General features: G+C 35.8%; 1 protein-coding gene across 1 annotated transcript in view; it reads right to left on the bottom strand.

Moving 5' to 3' along the window:
- Positions 1–9,149, bottom strand: part of ZNF638 (zinc finger protein 638) — a 69,731-nt gene extending 60,582 nt beyond the window's left edge. Inside the window, exons 1-3 of the mRNA XM_044663032.1 lie at positions 7,819–9,149; positions 3,879–3,940; positions 506–544 (exon numbers count right to left, since the gene is read on the bottom strand). Of these exons, the coding sequence (XP_044518967.1) occupies positions 506–544; positions 3,879–3,940; positions 7,819–9,138 (1,421 nt within the window). The 5' untranslated portion in view covers positions 9,139–9,149. The remainder of the gene's footprint in view (positions 1–505; positions 545–3,878; positions 3,941–7,818) is intronic.
- Positions 9,150–17,889: the final 8,740 nt, after the last annotated feature.

The raw sequence follows: 17,889 nt of genomic DNA, 5'->3' as shown, positions 1-17,889 counted from the left end.
GCACATAAAACTATAAACAGTATAAATGTAAATTTAATCTATACAAATACATAAAAAGTGGTTTAAGAAGGATGGGTACCAGCAGTGGGAGGGATGGGGAAAGACTTCATGCAGGTGTTATCAAAAGCTGAATCTTCAGGGATGAGGACTCTATAAGGCAAGGAAAGGATGGAATTGTTTGTAGGAATGTGGGATGGCTGGAGAAAAAGCAATGACAGGAAGTGGAGTAGAGGATGTAAAGAAGAGAGAATAGGCTAATTTCAATGGTATGTGTTGGTTGGGCAGGGGATCTCCAATATAGCTGGAAAGATAGGTTAAGGCCAAAAGAAGGGGATGACAAGAGGATGAGTGGCTAGAAAAGTATTATTGAAGGAACAAATACAAATTTGGACCAACTTTGGGAGATGGTGGAAGACAGAAGGGCCCAGCATGCAATGGGGGCACGGGAATCACCAAGAGTAAGACATGACTAAATAATAACAACAACACAGCAAAAAAAAATTACCTCCTGGAAGACAGGATCTCAGGATTCCAATCAGGGTATCTATTTTGAGAAAGAACATTGATGAACATAACTAGATTATCAATGTTATCAAGAAGCATAATTATAAGTCTTTTTTTCTAACTGCAACAAAAAAAATACTGTTCCCAAACACTGTATTCCTGGGTTAGACATCCATCTATAACTTAACACTTGATATTCTTAATGCAATACAGATGTTCTTTTAGACAAAAAGACTAATAAGAACAGGCTATAATTCAATTTTTTTTTAAGTAAAAATGTTCCTACTACAAAAATCACAAACTAAAAGATGATGAAAAGAATTTTAAGTCAATGGTAAATCAACAATATGCTATCGATGGGAGGGGGGGTGAGAGGAGGGGAGGGAAAAAATATGAATCATGTAACCATGGGAAAATATTTGAATTTAAGTAAACAAAAAACCAAAATAATAATATGTATCAAAGTCGTATCCAAAATTTCAGATAGGAGAATAGAGCATTAGTATAAAGGCACCGGTACTCCTGTGACAGTAACAAAAAGTTTTACCATATGCTTTAATATGTTTCTTTTAAGGAAAAAAAATTAGTTATTATTTAATACTTTTATAAAAAGTTTCTTTAAAACACCCCAAATGCCATCAACTCAATTTAACTTGTATGCACTAACTCTATGTTATCTTTTTCCATTACAATGTAAGCCTCTTAAATGGAGAACTGTTTTTGTTTTCTACCCCTAACATATAGGATTTATTTGGAGTATTGGAGACTATGCTAAGTGCCTAATAAATATTTCCTGATAAAATCTATTTTCTGTATAATCCTTGTATTCTTAAAATTCTTTAGGCAACATTTCAACTTTAACTAGTAGATATAAGATCCATGAAGCTAATTAACTACAAGCACTAATCAATTCTCTTAGAAGATTGATTAGTTTACCAAAAAAAAAAAAAAAAGTTACACTAGTAACTTCAAGTAATACAATGGTCTGGTAAGATTTCTCACTTCTCATAACTTGAGGGGGGAAAGTTTGAACCATTGAAACAATAATGAATAACTGACCTCATTGGTTAAGAAAAGATTCCACTGTCTAACTGTCTCCACATAAAGTAGAACTGTCCTCCAGCTTTCAAACTTAAATCTCTTTGAAGCATGAAACCAATGTGTTAAGGATTCTCTACAAGAGGTCCAACCTCAGCAAGAAGGGTTAAAAGACTGTGTTTGCATGCTCAAAGGGCCATACCTTTGGATAGATCCCTTTTGACCAATCCCTATGGAATTACATCCCAAAGAGATTAAAGGACCCACTTATACAAAAAAATTTTTAGCAATTCATTTCATAGTGGCAAAGAAATGGAGGTGTCCATCAACTGGGGAAAAGCTGAATAAGTTGTGGTATATGGCTATAAGAAATGAGAAACAGGAAAATTTTTTAAAGTTAAAAAAAAGAAGTGACAAACAGGATGAGTTCAGAAAAACTTCAAAAGACTTGTAGGAACTAATGCAAAATGAAGTGAGTAGAACCAGGAGAACAGTGTATATATGTACAGTAACAGAAATATTGTTCGAGGGTGCAGCTGGGTAGCTCAGTGGATTGAGAGTCAGGCCCAAAAATGGGAGGTCCTGGGTTCAAATGTGGCCTCAGAAACTTCCTAGCTATGTGACCCTGGGCAAGTCACTTGACTCCCATTTGCCTAGCCCTTGCCACTCTTCTGCCTCAGAACCAATACCCAGTATTTGATTCTAAGACGGAAGATAAGGGTTAAAAAAAAAAATACTGTTCAATGATCAACTATGAAGGGCTAAACTATTAGCAAAACAAAAACAATAAAAACAAGATAATCCCAAAGGACTCATGATAAAAAAAAAAATCCATGGCCAAAGAAGTAACTGTTGGAGTCTAATTATAGATCAAAGCATGCCATCTTCCACTTTATTTCCTTCATGAGCTTCTTAGTATATGTGTGATGTCTTTTTTTATGGTACAAGGAATACAGGAATATGTATTGCATGACAGCACTGGTATAACCTATATCAGACTCTTTACAACCTTGGGGAACAGGGATTAAGGAGGGAGGGAATCTGAATTGCAAAATGTCAAATAACAAATCGTCAAAAATTGTTTTTACATGTAATAATTAAAAAAAAAAAAAAAGACTGTGATTTACCAACAGTAACCAGAAATAATGAACACTGGACTTGGAGACTGGAAGACCCAAGTTCAAAATCCTACATCAAATAGTTACTACCTGTAAGACCTTGGAGCAGTACTTAACCTCTCTCAGACTAAGAAATAAATCAGGTTACGTACTAAGAGTCTGTGAACTAAGGTCTATGTGGGCCTAGGTAAGAAGCCAGGAGATATGGAATTGAGCAATGAAGTATATTTTCTTTTTAGGGTGTAATTTAACTTAAAAAACCAAAACTGTCAATCTTACAGCAGTTGTCAGGAAGTGGTCAAATGACAAAATAGCTTCCCCAATTATTTACACTTTGGGAGCCAGGTAAAGTCTGAAAATTCAATATAATTAGTCTACCAAGTCACATGGCAATACCTGGAATGAGAAACTTTACTCTGGGCCAACACTACCATTTAAGGAGATCTCTCAGATAGAAAGAGGCAATAATACTATGGTTCTTATTGTTTTCTGGTCCTAGACTAGCAGGAAAAATTTCTCCTTGAAAAATTCCCCAAAAAGGCACCAAGTCTTATGAGTTGGGTAAGAGAAGGGAGAAGCAGTAGTACATAATTCTCTCAGCTCATCCTGATGATTTGCCTTTTTTCTAATGACAGATCCTAGATTAAATAAATCCATCTCAACATCCCCTAATTTTAAGTACTTTCTGTCTCCTCAAGTTACCTTGTATCGACATAATTGATGACCTGCCCTCAATCCCAGCAGAATGTAAGCTCCAAGGCAGGCAACCAGGAAGGGATTTTTATTTTTTGTCTGTTTCCCCAGCCCCCAACTCAAGCATTTCAAGTGTACTTAATATTTAGCTAATGAATGAATCCTAAAACATACAAGGAAAAGTAGAAAGGGATAGGATTTGTTTCAAAATAAGTCTTCCTTAGGAGAGAAAAGAAGAGGGACCAAAAAAGATTTACCTTAAAAATGTCGGTGTAACTGAGAGAAATGACTCAATGGTTTTGGACCCTGAGAGCAATAGCAAAGCAGAAACCACAAGACATTTTTTTTCCCACCAGGCAATTCTATATATCTTCTTACCATTAAAAGGACCAAATATACATAACAGTAAAATAAACAAAAACTAACTTAAAATGCCTCAAGTATTTTCCAAAACTTTCAGATTGAAAAAGTTAACAGGCATTCTAAATGCTCTTTATCCACCCAAGAAAATAGAAATTTCCTTACTGTTGACGTAATTGTCGACAGCTCTCAATGTGGGCAGGCGTATTCTGATGTTGAATCCAATTCTATTAGAAAAGAGGAGAAAGTGCTAAAGTTAGAATATGCCAAACCATGACATGTCCACCATAATTATCAATTCTTCAGAGTCAGAGATGTTAAGAATTTTTTCAATTGTTTGAGCAATTTATCTGATCTTCAAAACAATTGCACAATTACAGGTAGCATAATGAAACTTATATTCAACAAACTTTAGCAAAGACAAGAAAATAAAGTCCCAAGTACATTTTTGGCATCATCAACTTACTGATGTTGCTGATAAAGTAAATTATAACAAAAATACTGTTTACTCTATTTCATTTCATAGGCACAATTTCAGAGTCTAAGTTGTTCATGTCTCAGAAAAGGGCTTACTAAAAAAAAAAAAAATTTTGTAAAAGCCTACAGGATAAATGTTCATTTTTGCCAAAGGAAAAAAGAAATGCTAGAGACCACATCTATATTTTAAAGAAAATGGTCTTTATGACCTGTGTCCTCCAAATACATGTAACTTGATGTTTTACAATGTAAAATTCATGTTATCAAAATCCTATTATTCATGACAGATAGTGTTCCAAAAGAAGTCATCATTTGATCTGCACAAGGATATGGATTCATGTACTCATGTATTTTAAAAATAAAATTCAATTCTTGTTTTCATTCTAAAGTTATAACAACCAAAATATGTAATAAAAGAATTAAATATTGGGCATTTTCTAATTATTAAGTAATTGAAGAAATAAAAATACAAAGAACTCTGCCCTAAAATAACAAATGCACCCCATTAACTCTTAAAATACACAAAAAGCCAGTGCAGTTCTCAAAGTGAACCAGAAGTGACCCAAACGCCTGAAAACAAAACATTTGGTTTAATGCTGTTTTGTTTTTCCAACATGAAAGAGAACTCTCGTATAGTAAGGCACCCCCCCCCCAATTTAAATTAAGAGTGCACAATTCCCTTGTTTCAAATAGTACTTTAAACTGCTAGTGTGTCACAGCTGAGGGAACTCAGATAAGGTTATCAAGTTACTGACGAATCTGCCTTAAAGCAGAAAGAGGCAAAGCTATTCCTTATGGTTGCCTCTGTGCCAGCAATAATTGAGGTGTAAAACCAGACAACTTCTCCCTAGAAGATACTGACTGGGAATTAAAAATGGGTTCGTTTGTTCTAATTTTAAAAACCCTTACATTCCATCTTAGAATCAATACTGTGTATTGGTTCCAAGGCAGAAGAGTTGTGAAGGCTGGGGGTCAAGTGACTTGCCCAGGGTCACACAGCTAGGAAGTGTCTGAGGCCAGATTTGAACCTAGGACTTTTTGTCTCTAGGCCTGGCTCTCAATCCACTGAGCTACCCAACTGTCCCCCAAAATGGGAAATTTTGACAAACTTCCTACAAACAGGAAGTCAAATGAAGACAAGTATCAATACCTCGGTACTGATGTCATCAAGATGGCATCCAAATTATCAAAATGTCCAGAAAGCAATTTTTATCTCTCAGAGATGAAAGGAAATTTCTTATACTAACCCAGAAGTGCTAGGATGTAAGTAAACCGAAGAAGAGTAGTTTATAAGTCTTCTAACCATCTTTACCTTCTCCTTACTTACTCCCTCTCTAAATTTTCTAATTTTGACTGACCTAAACTGAATTACTTTTGCCACTGGCATACCACCCTTAACAGTATAAATTCAACACTAACAATTTAGAGATTTAAGGTACCCAAGAGGTCGTCATCTTGTCCAATCTCATTTTACAGATGAAGAAATGTAAGTAGAACTTGCCCACATAAGTAGAAAAAGAGAGAGATGGGATCTGAACCTAAACCAGCTCCAAATCAAGCAGTCTCCTTATGGATTCGAGTCTACCTATTAACTGCTGACCAAACACAAAAGAGCTTTTTTAACATTCCATTTCTTTGCTCAAGTTATATTTTTTAGCCTTTCTTGAAAGACAATTTATAATATATACATACACTCACATTTATTTATATACAAGACCTTGGTGCCACTTAAAAATAATTTTTTTCCTGAGCTACAAGTTTTAAACATTCTTCATATGAAAATTTCTAAATACTCAAGCATGTCCAACAATTATAAGCAGTTTTGTAATCCTGCATGAGGACAAAATTTTGCTAAAGAAACATGAGATGGGAAACAAAATTCCATCTTTAAATAGAAAGTAAACAAAAAACTGGAAGAGGCCTTAAAGGTCATCTAGTTCAATTCTTCCACCCAAGCAGACTAATTTAAAGTATCCTTGAACACTTTCAATGATAGGGAAACTACAATTCAAAGTAACCTATTTCATTTTGGAGGACATTTTCTTATACTGAGCTGAAAATTTACCTCCTCTGAAAACTTTTAAATGATCCAAAAGTAGAAATAAAATTTCTATGAATACACATTTAGGGTATATGGGCATCTAGCATGCGTTCCCCTCACATATAGCTTCATTTTCACTTCATATTCCTTATTCTAAAGATTCCTCTAGGCTCTCTATGCTCAGAAGATAAAAGATCATTTAACCCTCTTTCCTAAACAGACTGAGACAGAGACCCTGTTTCTAAAGAGGCTAAACTAAAAGATGTGGTAACAACCCAAAGACATTTTCCTCTACAATGACAACTTCCCCATCTCCAGAAGTGAACATCAGATGCTGAGCCTGAGAAAGTAATGCATGTGGTTAAAGTGAAGAGGATTTAGACTAAATGAAAATTAAAATGAGAGGAAGAGTCACACTCTGGGGCACAGGCAAAAATCCACAGGTTTCAAAAAGGGACTTTAAGAAAAATTTGCTCCTATAAGGAAGGGGTTTTCCCCGCTCAGGTTTTGAGCCTAAGAATTTAGACTATAAATTACAAAGAATTTTAGCAGAAAATAGTTTATACAAGCATAGTAAACAAACTGCAAAAGAAATTCATCCTAAACTCCACATACTTATTTTGAAAAACAATATATACCATATTATATCATTTAAACATCCTACTACCTCTAGATACTCTTCTAAACTTCAATAAAATATGACTGTGGCAGCTACACTAATCATTAAATATTTAAACCTAATAAATCCATATGTATGTTTATCTATATCCTGTTGTCATTTTACATTCTCTAAAATATATGCTACATATATATATAAAAAGCCTCAGAAATCTATTAATTCTATTCATCAAGAGGCAATATATCCTAGTTTTTTTGCTCAATTTTCCAAAGGAAAATCCAAATCAGAGGTTTACAATCTGGGCTCTCTGAACTTGTTTTTAATATTGATAACTGTAATGAATATAATTAGTTTTCTTTATATTTTTAATGAATTTTAAAACATTCCAAATAGTCTACTGGCTTCATCAGACTGCCAAAGGCATCTATGACACAAGAGATTAAGAATTACTTAACTAGACAGTGTAAAAACAAAATATATCAAGATATATATAAAATTTTTAAGAGGCAATATACCAGAGTATAAGGGGCAGAAATAATGCTTATCTTAGTTCTGTCATTAATTGTCATCTTAGAAAACTAACTTGTTTCCATTTCCTTACCTGTATTAAAAGTTATTTGGCCCATGTTCCCCAGTCAGAACACACTTAAATCAGCATTAATTGTCACTAGCCCTGAACACAAAGGTATGTGCAAGGCTGCTGAGGGTCTCCAAAGGATGTACCAAAGATTAATGCAACAGGTCAACTTTTTACATAATTCATAGGCTTAAGCTGTCATCCAAGCAGAGAAATACTGTAATCTTAAGATAGATAATTTATGATAAGATCTTCAAAAACTTTTACATAAAGATTACTTAATTGCTTTTCAATTTCTTAATTCCCAATAAATACCAGAACACATTAGAATGTAGAATATAATTTACTCAGGCGCTGAGATATTATACAGTGATCTTTAGAAACCACTCACCTTCAAATGACTACACTCTACGTTACATAGAGAACACATATGTGGAAATATTCTTGGAGATGCAGCATAATAATCATTCATCATAGAAGGAGTTGGAAGTCTCTTCATCTTCTGGGCACCTGTCTGTGAAAACTTGGGCAGCCAAGATGCTTTCACAATTCCAAACGGAGACTGAATAGGAGCATCAGGTTCTGATGAATAATTTTTTTTCCCACCTCCAGACCCAATATGCATGTTAGATGAATTAATCACAGGTTCATGCGAAATCCTTTCCTGTTGGCTTACAGGTGTAATTAATTCAGCTGAAAAAGACTGCTGGCTCATAGGAGGTGGTATCAGAGACTGGCTCATTGAAGAAATAAGTGACTGGCTCATTGCTTGACTAATAGATTGGCTCACAGAGTTCACTGGTTCAAGAACTGACTGTCCTGTCATGTTTAAATTTGACATCTTGTTTGCACTATCAACTGGGAAAAATGATTGATTACTGGAGGACTCACTTTGGAAACCCATCTGTCTGATCAAATCTTCAACTGGAAACATTGTATTACATATCACATTTGGAGCAGACACAGAAATATTCTGCTGGGACTGAAATTCAGCCTTATTTTCTTCTGTCGGTTCTTCAGGGTCATAAATTCGTACTTCCAATGGATCTTCTGTGTAACCATATTTACTGGCATGTCCATAATCAATCACATTACTTGAAACTGTCTCACCACCAAGGGTTTCTTTACCACTTCTCTGGGAAGGCAAATTAGGTAACCAGCGCCCCATTTTACGCATTCTTATATCCCTCAGTATCAAAGGCATGTTTTCTGGGGTTAGCTGTTCATCTGGATATCGACTGAGTTCCTCTAGATCTTCATTGGACAATCCAAAACTTGCTAAAATACTTGATGCACTTTCCTTTGTGTATCGACTGTGGACTTTAGGACTCTGGTCTGTAATGTGTGTGGCAGAACCACGTTTCAGTCCTGATGTTCCAGATGGACGAGGACTATCATCCCACTGACCAACATGAGGTTTTCCCTTCTTTTGTTGGGCTTCGTGAAAATCCATTTTTTCTTTGGCCAATCTTGGATCAGTTCGATGTTGCATCATCTGAACATTTGTCCGATGGGGACCCATGCTCTGATAAGACTCATGGCCCCCAAATCTTTGTGCAATTCCATGTGGTCTTCCTGAGGGTTGTAATCTTGGGATACCCATTGTTTCAGTTCTCATATATCCTCCATGAGGCTTCATTCCAGAAGGGTTAGGTGCTTGTGGCCTTTGACCTGGAAAGTGTCCTCGAGGATTAAACCTGGGTCTTGACATGGCTATTTTCAAGAATGACTGATTTAATAAAGAATAAGGTGATGCTGAACCATGTGAAGCAACTGCATGCAGCTGTTGAAGAGCCAACTGTGTCTTAATCTGAGCAAACTGCAAAGGAGATGGGCCCAACAGAAGTGGGTTTGCAATGCCCAGGTTCAAGGAATTCACAAGTGGTGCGAAATTTTCCAAGAATAACACAAAGCTGAAAGTTAAAACACAAATATTAGATCATTTTAACTCAAACTATTTTATGAAGTGGATTCTATAGCCAGTGAAAAACATTATGAAATGTTAAATCATGAAATCAAGCTAAATTTTAAATGCTTTTGGAACAGAAGCTTCAGGAAAAATTTTAAATCATGATACTCCCAGTGTATTTTCTTTCTTGTTCTTAAAAACGCAAATAGTGACAGTGGTAATTGAACATCCATCCCCCATCTTCTCCTGAGGAATAAATAAGAACTGTCCAGGGTGCTGAGCAAAGGCTTCCAATGCTTAAAACAGTTAAAAGTGTTTGGTTTGGGGTATTTCCCCCCTCCAAAAATGATTCTGGAATTTATTCCATGCTATTTTAGAGTTACAAAAATACATAGACATAAAAATGTTGAACACTTTAGACTGTGATAAACAAGTAACATTTTTAAATTCTCAATTATAAGATAGCATGCCCACAAAACAGTAAAACCTAGCCCATTAAAGGGAGATATACAAGTCATTTTTTAGAAGCAAGTTCATTAGCTATTCCTATGCAACATAAAGTAGCAATACAATTAAAGGATTTCCTTTTGATAGCTATTTAACTGGGAAAACGACTTCCACAAATAATTATCCTGGTGCCCCTACAATAATCACATTGAATTCCAAATTTAAATACTGACAATTTTTTTTTTATCCTTTCTCTTAAGTTGGCACAACCTCTTTAAACCCTTCTTGGAGACCCTCCAAAGGAATAAGACCTCCTGGACAGATCAAAATGTATAACACTGAAGGAGTTACAAACACTTCCTGCATTTGTATAAGTGGAAAGGCACTGCTGCTCCATCTCCCCTCCCAAAGCAGAAGCCACATGATCCAACATGTGGAAGACAATATAATATTAGGCTTCAAAGAATTTCTTAGTCAACTACCCCCAATGTCTGACACCAAAACATAGGCATCCAAGGACAGTAAATACATCTGCTGTGCTTGTCTCGACAACATGTGGTTTCAATGTACTTGGTTACCATCTTTTAGCTCATGTTACAGATTTATTCCTAACTCTATATGTATTTATGCATGTTATCTAAGAAATTAGAGAACAGTATTCAAACTAAACTCATTCTTCAACAATCCAACCTAAATGCAGCTACCTGATTAATCTCCTATAATATTTCCATCCTATTACCTATCTATTCAAATTCTTTAATGGCATCCCCACTGCTTATAAACTAAAGGCTGAATTCTTTATAGAAAAGCTCAAGGTCCTTTACAATCTTCCCAAATCTACTATTTCAACATGAACACCCATTTAGTCCCTTTTCAAATCTTGAACTCTAACCAAATTGATCTATTCTAGCCTTTGGCTGAATCATATTTGCGTACAGAGTAAGCACAAATAAATTTTTTTCTTTTAAAGGATCCAAAGCTTCAATAAGCAGGCACTAGATTTGGGGGAGCAAAGAAGTTCTGAAACTACACAATACCTTTGAAATGTGATTTAGCCATTTTAGTCCATATGATAAGCAAAAAGTCAAGGTCTTCTATTTTGGTTGTCCTCTGAAGACATCTGTTTTCTGAGAGAAGATAAAGCATAAGACTACTTCAAGGATTTACTAGGGTTGCTCTGGAAATGCCCAGCCTAGGACAGTGCTCAATATCTCCTGTCCTTTCATGAGCAACAGCTGAGATTTCCTCCACTTTCCTAGCTCTCATTCACCACCTCCATATAGGTATTTTTATGAAGTTTTAGGCATTTTATATTTTAGTTCCTATTTAGTTACAATCATACCACAACATCCTCTATTAACTTATTTCCTAAGCAAGTCCTACATTTCAACCTCTGGTTATAATTTTTTTACAGAGAGATATACAAGAATGAAACTAATGTAGTCAATAAACAAGTGTTATTATAAATTATAACTATATATTAGTTATACATGTACTTTTGAATGTCTGTTCAACTATCCAGAGATTGTCTGTTTAGTAGCTGGCATGGTACTAAGCATCTTAATAAACGCTTTCTGAAAAGAAAGCATTGGTCTTTATTGACTCAATACCTACTTTTTATCTCCGTATAGGAAAATGGTCTCTACTATGATCTTCTCTGTGGAACTTAATTTAGAAAGCATTTCTTCCCTTTTATCATTTGAAAATAAAATTGATTATTGTTCAAGTATCTTTACTTTCAAATTATAGTACTTGGATCTGAATTTTATAATGTGTATATTTGAGTGTTTGAAAACCAATTCCCATGGATTTGACATAGGAAGCCCTCTCCCACACCAACTACCAGTCATTTTTTTCTCCTTTCTTGCGCATACACACACACACACACACACACACACACACACACACACACACACACACACACACATACACACACTTCTATAAGGCCCCCTCACCAGGCTTAAAAAGCAAGCAGTGGCCTTAAATACCAAAGTAAAATAAAGTTCCAAATTCCTCAGTTATTTCAGAATATATGAAAAATATATTCTCTTAAAACAAAGATCAAAACATGCTGTCTCAGCAAGTTTTTAAATGGTGCTTGATTTTCACCATAGAGGAAAAAAAATTAAAATTTAAGAAGTTAGAATCTCCCCTATAATTTCCCCTTTTCATATTCCTTGGGCAAGGTGATTTACAAATCTTTTTTTCTGAATTTTATTAAAAGTTTCATTCTCCTGAAGCAAGCAAAGTTCAAGAATAACCCTTCTGATTAACACCAAAATATGGTTAGGGCCTGGATCTATGATCACTGATATAGGTGACTACTAGATAAAGATACTACACCAAGTCCAAGTGACATCTCTGTTTCTTGTAGTGTTAATGTTGCCCCCAGCACTAAGAATACTCAATTAATTTGCCCAGGAGCAAAGGGCCAAGATGTGTGGAAGGTGGAACACGAAAGTATCCTTTGCAATGCTCCAAAGATAATATCATACTTTAGAATAAAATCTGTTCATCAATGTGATGAATGTGAAGGATATTTAAAGTGCAGAGAATCCCTTAGAATAATTCCTTCTAGCTTGCTGGCGACCATTACCCAGAACCAATGAAATACATGTTATAATAGGAGACCACAACACCCAAGTGGTGGAGTAGAGTAGCAAGTAATGGAAAATTCCTGACAAAATTTCAATGTTCTTTAGTTTGTCAACATGTGTTTTTTGTGTACTTCATCTCCTTCCTGGCTTTTCTAATGGTGTGGACTCAGCTCAACATCTGCCTTTCTGCAATTCATGGAAATAAATCTTGATATTTTCTCTTCCTTTCAGGTTCTTCAGGTATTTTGTGTTCAAATATCAATTAACCAACTAGTAATTATTTAGTAAGCATTTACTATATTTCAAGATATTGTGCTAAACATGACTGTTTTCTCATTGTGTATTTAGCTTTAAGTTTGGCTTTTATTTTTTCCCTCATTGTCACTAAACTTCCAAACTACTTAAGTGTACAAGAGAACACAAATGCTAAACCAGTTGATTTTAAAAAGCATTCAACTCTACCCACCTTTTTGGATAAGTTATTTATTGAAAGAATGTAAACAAAATTAAAAATCAACTAAATAGTTTCTATGGAACATAAGCAGAAACTTACACAAAACTAGGAAAATAATAATAATAGAAACCAGCATTTACATAGCTCTTTGAAGTTTGCAACGGAATTTATCTTCTTTTTGGGTTTTCACAACAATCCTATAAAGTAAGCACTATTATCACCATTTTACAAATAAAGGAACTGAGGCTGGGAGAAGTTAAATGATTTGCCAAGTTATGCAACCATTAAGTATATGAGGCAGGGTTTGAACATAAGACATTCTTGACTCCACATCCAAAACTACCTGCTACATCAGTGGCATCAAACTCAAAAAGAAAGAGAAACCACTGATCTGTACAGAAGGCTCCCTGCGGGTCTGTCACATAGTGACACTTTTTAAATGCAAAGTCATCTTTTTTTTAATTGTATTTTTATTCATTTTGTTAAATAATTACATATTTTAATTTTGTTCAGGCTAAGAGGTGAACATTTGACATCTCTATGCTATACCAACTAAAATTACAAGCCACCACCAACTTTCTGAGTTGTTTTAAAATTAGTTCCTATCAAAAACAAAACAGGAAAATGATTAACTCTGGGGATAGGGGTGGTGGTGGAGTGTTCAAAATATAACAACAGAAATCTATAAGTAGAAAAAACTTAGGTTTATGGAAATCCAGAAAAGGATGACTTTCTGAATATTTACAAATGAGACATCATACGATTTGTGAAATTACCACAGTAAAATACAGTTATTTATAATACAATAAATAGCTAGCTACTTGGGAAATTATCCAAGAATGATACTAGAGGACAAAAGAATTTTCTAGATAGTTTAGTGTTTTACATTTAGAATGCTTTATTTTACCCATATTTTAAAAACTTAATCCTTACTCAATAATGTCCTATGCAAGAGGCAGCTAGGTGGCACAGTGGACTGAGTCAGGCCCAGAAACTGACTCACACTTCCTAACTGTGTGACCCTGGGCAAGTCACTTAACCCCCATTGCCTACCCCTTACCACTCTTCTGCCTTGGAACCAATAAATGGAATTGATTCTAAGATGGAAGGTAAGGGTCAAAAAAAATTTAAATACTATCTTATGCAAACCTTCTACTTTGGCAAGACTTTTCTGTTCACTGTTCACCAAATACTCACAATAACAAAATCATTTCTGGACCTTTTCCTTTTTCCCCAATTGTCTATCTTTGCTCCTTCCTTCAAGGTCCAACTCAAGTCTTCCTAACCTTCTCGTGACTGCTGCTTTCACTGAGCTGCATTCTTGCTAGTCATAATCATAGATAAGGATACTTCAATAGTTAGGAACATGATGGGCATGAGAAAGTTGAAACTTATTACAATGACTATGGGTATAGAATATAACATATACTATCAGAAACTATCATGTCAGTTGGTTTTACTTCATTATTTTTCTTTATTATAAAGAGAGACTATGTGTACTTGGTTATTGTTGAAGTTTTTTTTTTTGGGGGGGGGGGGGCTAACATCCAGAAACGACTGATATAAAAACAAATAGAAAAAAGTGCATTTTATCATGGACAAGAGTCTTCAATAGTATTTTCTAACCTGTTATGATCCAAAAGTTTTCTTACCTGAATTAGTCTCTTAGAACTGAGAACAAATTGTGAGTTTCCAAGCCAAAGTTGGAAGCTGACCCTTCTACCAAAGGAATCCCCACTGTAATGGGGATTCCTACTAGTAAGATGTCACCCAGCCTCTGCTTAAAGAACTGAAAGGAAAACTATAACTGCCTCAGTAAGCCCATTCCACCTCTGGATAGCTCTTACTCTTAGAAAAAGTTCTTTGCAATTCCTATACATTGTAATCAAGTCCTCTTTCTTTAAACTGTTTGACTCTTCCAACCAGTCCTCATGCATCATGAGATTAAGGCCCTTCTACATCCTGGATCCCTCCTCAGTTTATCTATGTTCTTCCTAAACCCAAGAGAAAACACAGTACTCCAGAAAAGAAGGCTAAGTATGCCGAGATGACCAGATACCTATTCCCAAGATTACATTCCTCTTTTGGTGATGCTATATCATTCTACCTACTCATACAAAGCATGTGTGGAATCTACTAAAAGCCCCAGATCCTTTTCAGAACTTCTGTCTAACCATACCCCTCCCATTTGTGGAGATCATTTTTTTTCACCCAAATGTACTTCTGAATTCAATTTCATCTTATGAGATTCAGCCCAATGCTCTAAACATTCAAGAGCCTTTTGGGCCCTATCAGTGAATTAGTAATGCCTTTCAGCTTTGTGTAATCTGAAAATCAGTTGTTGTTCAGTCATTTTTCAGTCATGCCCAACTCATCATGACCCCATTTGGGGTTTTCTTGGTAAAGATCCTGGTGTGGTTAGTCATTTCCTTCTCCGGTTCATTTTATAGATGAGAAAACTGAGGCAAAAAGGGTTAAGTGACCTGCCCAGAATCATACAACTAAGTGCCTAAGGCCATATTTGAACTCAGTAGATGAGTCTTCCTGATTCCAGGTCCAACATGCTATACACTGGGCCACCTAGCTACTAATCTAATTTCTTTATCCAAGAGATATACATAACTAGTAAATAACACAGGGCAAAGTCAGATCCCTGGAGTTCCCCCAGTGGAGACCTGCCATGATTGTGGTTTATTTGTTTTTAAAGAATGAGTCTTCCAGGGAGAGAAGTATAGAGTATGCTCACAGGCCTGAATGGCACAGGAGCTTTTGACCTGCTACATTTCTTACCTAGACCAGTTCACCTCTTCATATGCAACCTAGTGCTGCCCAGCAATCCTGAGACCTTTTTGACACTGTGACACTGGCCTTAGGGTGGTCAATTGGCACAGCCCAGTACTATATCAAACTCTTGAGCTTGAGAGATCCATTGGCCTCAGCCTCCCTGGCAACTGGAAGGTAGCTAGCTAGTAGGAGTGTGCCGCAAAGCCTGATTACCATGATTCTGAGGCCAGTCATTCAATTAATTCAGAATCCATCTAGTTGAATTATACTGTTTCTCTCCATCTTCTCCACAAGAGTATATTTATCAAAAGCTTTGCTAACATACAGGTAAATTATATCCACAAAACTCTCTATTCTAATACTTTAGTGATCCTGTTTTTAGCTAATCTGGACCTTTCTACAGGTATGTATAACTTCAAGTTTCCATCACATCACATCAATTCTTTTCAGATAGCCCACTTGGGTCTGTTGGGAATCCATCCAAGGCAGCATGGGGCTCTCTTGTCATCTTTTATTTTTTCTTGGATATTAACACTCTGATCAGTAATTTTTGTTCTGTCATAGTATAAGTCATTCTCTTTTGCAGAGCTTCTTTCTCCTCTTACTATTATCAGTTATCATTCTCCAAACTACTTGCAGCAAATTATCTTGTCCCTTCTTTGAGACTCAGTATTTCTTTTCTCATCTTAACTTCTAAATTTTTGTTGTTATCCTCCACTTCCTTTGAGTTCTTGGCTTCATTCTAAGCTTGAGCATTCCTGACTATTTATAGCCCTGAACCATATTTTTTTATTCATATTTCCTGGCCTTGCTTAAATCTAAGGTAGTTGGCAAGTTCCCTATGCACAAAATGATTCCTTCTAACACTTCTTCCTCAATTATGAGACTTGCTGTGTGTCTAGGATTTCATTCTTGAGCCTCTCTCATCACTCCAGAGCCGATTTATCTGAAAGCATTAGTTGATAGGATCCCATATTTCCTCTGAATATAATGAAATCGGACTATGGCCAGCTTTCTCTTCTCTAGGATGAGGAAGTGATCACTTCCCTCCAACTCCCAAATTTCCCACAATTCACACTCCAGCAATTCTTCCCTTTGATGACAATTTGTAAAATCTTAGGCAAGAAACTGAAACCCTTAGAGGCACAGTTTTTGTTCACTCGCTTTTGTCCACAGAAGGCACAGGAGTCTAAAAGGAGAGCAATTTAAGGAGAGCAATTTAAATCAGAGAATAGACTCAAAATAGAACTACCCCTTACTGGTTCCTCTATCTTTTAAGGAATGAAATTATTGTTGGTTATTCCATTTGTGCTCTAAGGCCTCCAGAAGATGTCTGCATAACTGAAGTATCCCATCACTGTTGTATCATACTTCTGGGCCAGGCTGGTGATATTTCCAAAACTCCAAAAGGACACTATTTTCTCTTTCTGTGCAGGTGGTCAGTAGTATGCTCTAATGACAAAATCATCTGTTTCTCCCTCCTTGGACTTTAACCCAAATATTCTCTATCACATCCCAAATCCCTTCAGTTCTTGGATTTACTTACAGAATCCCTTAAAATAAAAAGTTATTCTCTACTTATCTACATACCCTTTTACCTATTCTTCTTCTTCCAAATAACTATACCCATCTGGAGCCACTGTAGCTTTAAGCTGAAATTTGGCATTTTGCTTTTAGGAGATCCAGTTCTTATGTGTTGCCTGAATTTTGACCTTTTTAATATATACCCTTGATACCATGGATTTTACTTCTGTCTCCTTCCTGGCGTTCTCTTGCAAACTTTCGGGTCTGTCTCTGTCTCTCTCTCACACACAAAGACCTTTAGATTAAATTTTTCAAGATACAATGGAAGTACATGCAAACCTTTGTTAGGTGTTTACTTCCCAAATTAATTTTTCCTTTTTAGACTCCCTTGCTTTCAACAGGCAACAGTGAGTAAAACCAAACTCATCTTCTCTATGGGGTTTTCAGTTCTTTGCTCAAGACTTTATAATTGTTTTTTAATAACTTTCAGTGACTTCTATTTATGTAATGTATGCCTTGAATCTTCAAAAAGTAGATAGGTGTCATACATTTTCCCAAGTCTTGAAAAGTTTTCTGTTAAGCCTTCTGTAATCCAGTCAGGCCACAGACCGTTTCTATTTGCTGTTATCAGGTTGACAGTTACCTCAGTGTCCTTGTGAAGGGAGACTCACTAACTACTGCAGCTCTCTGGGTTGCTGTGATTCTATAAAACATTCTTGAAAGGATAACCAGCTTCTCCCTCAGAAT

Source organism: Gracilinanus agilis, chromosome 2 (genome assembly GCF_016433145.1).
Source record: "Gracilinanus agilis isolate LMUSP501 chromosome 2, AgileGrace, whole genome shotgun sequence".
Lineage (NCBI taxonomy): Eukaryota > Metazoa > Chordata > Mammalia > Didelphimorphia > Didelphidae > Gracilinanus > Gracilinanus agilis.
This window is presented reverse-complemented; position numbering and strand designations above follow the sequence as displayed.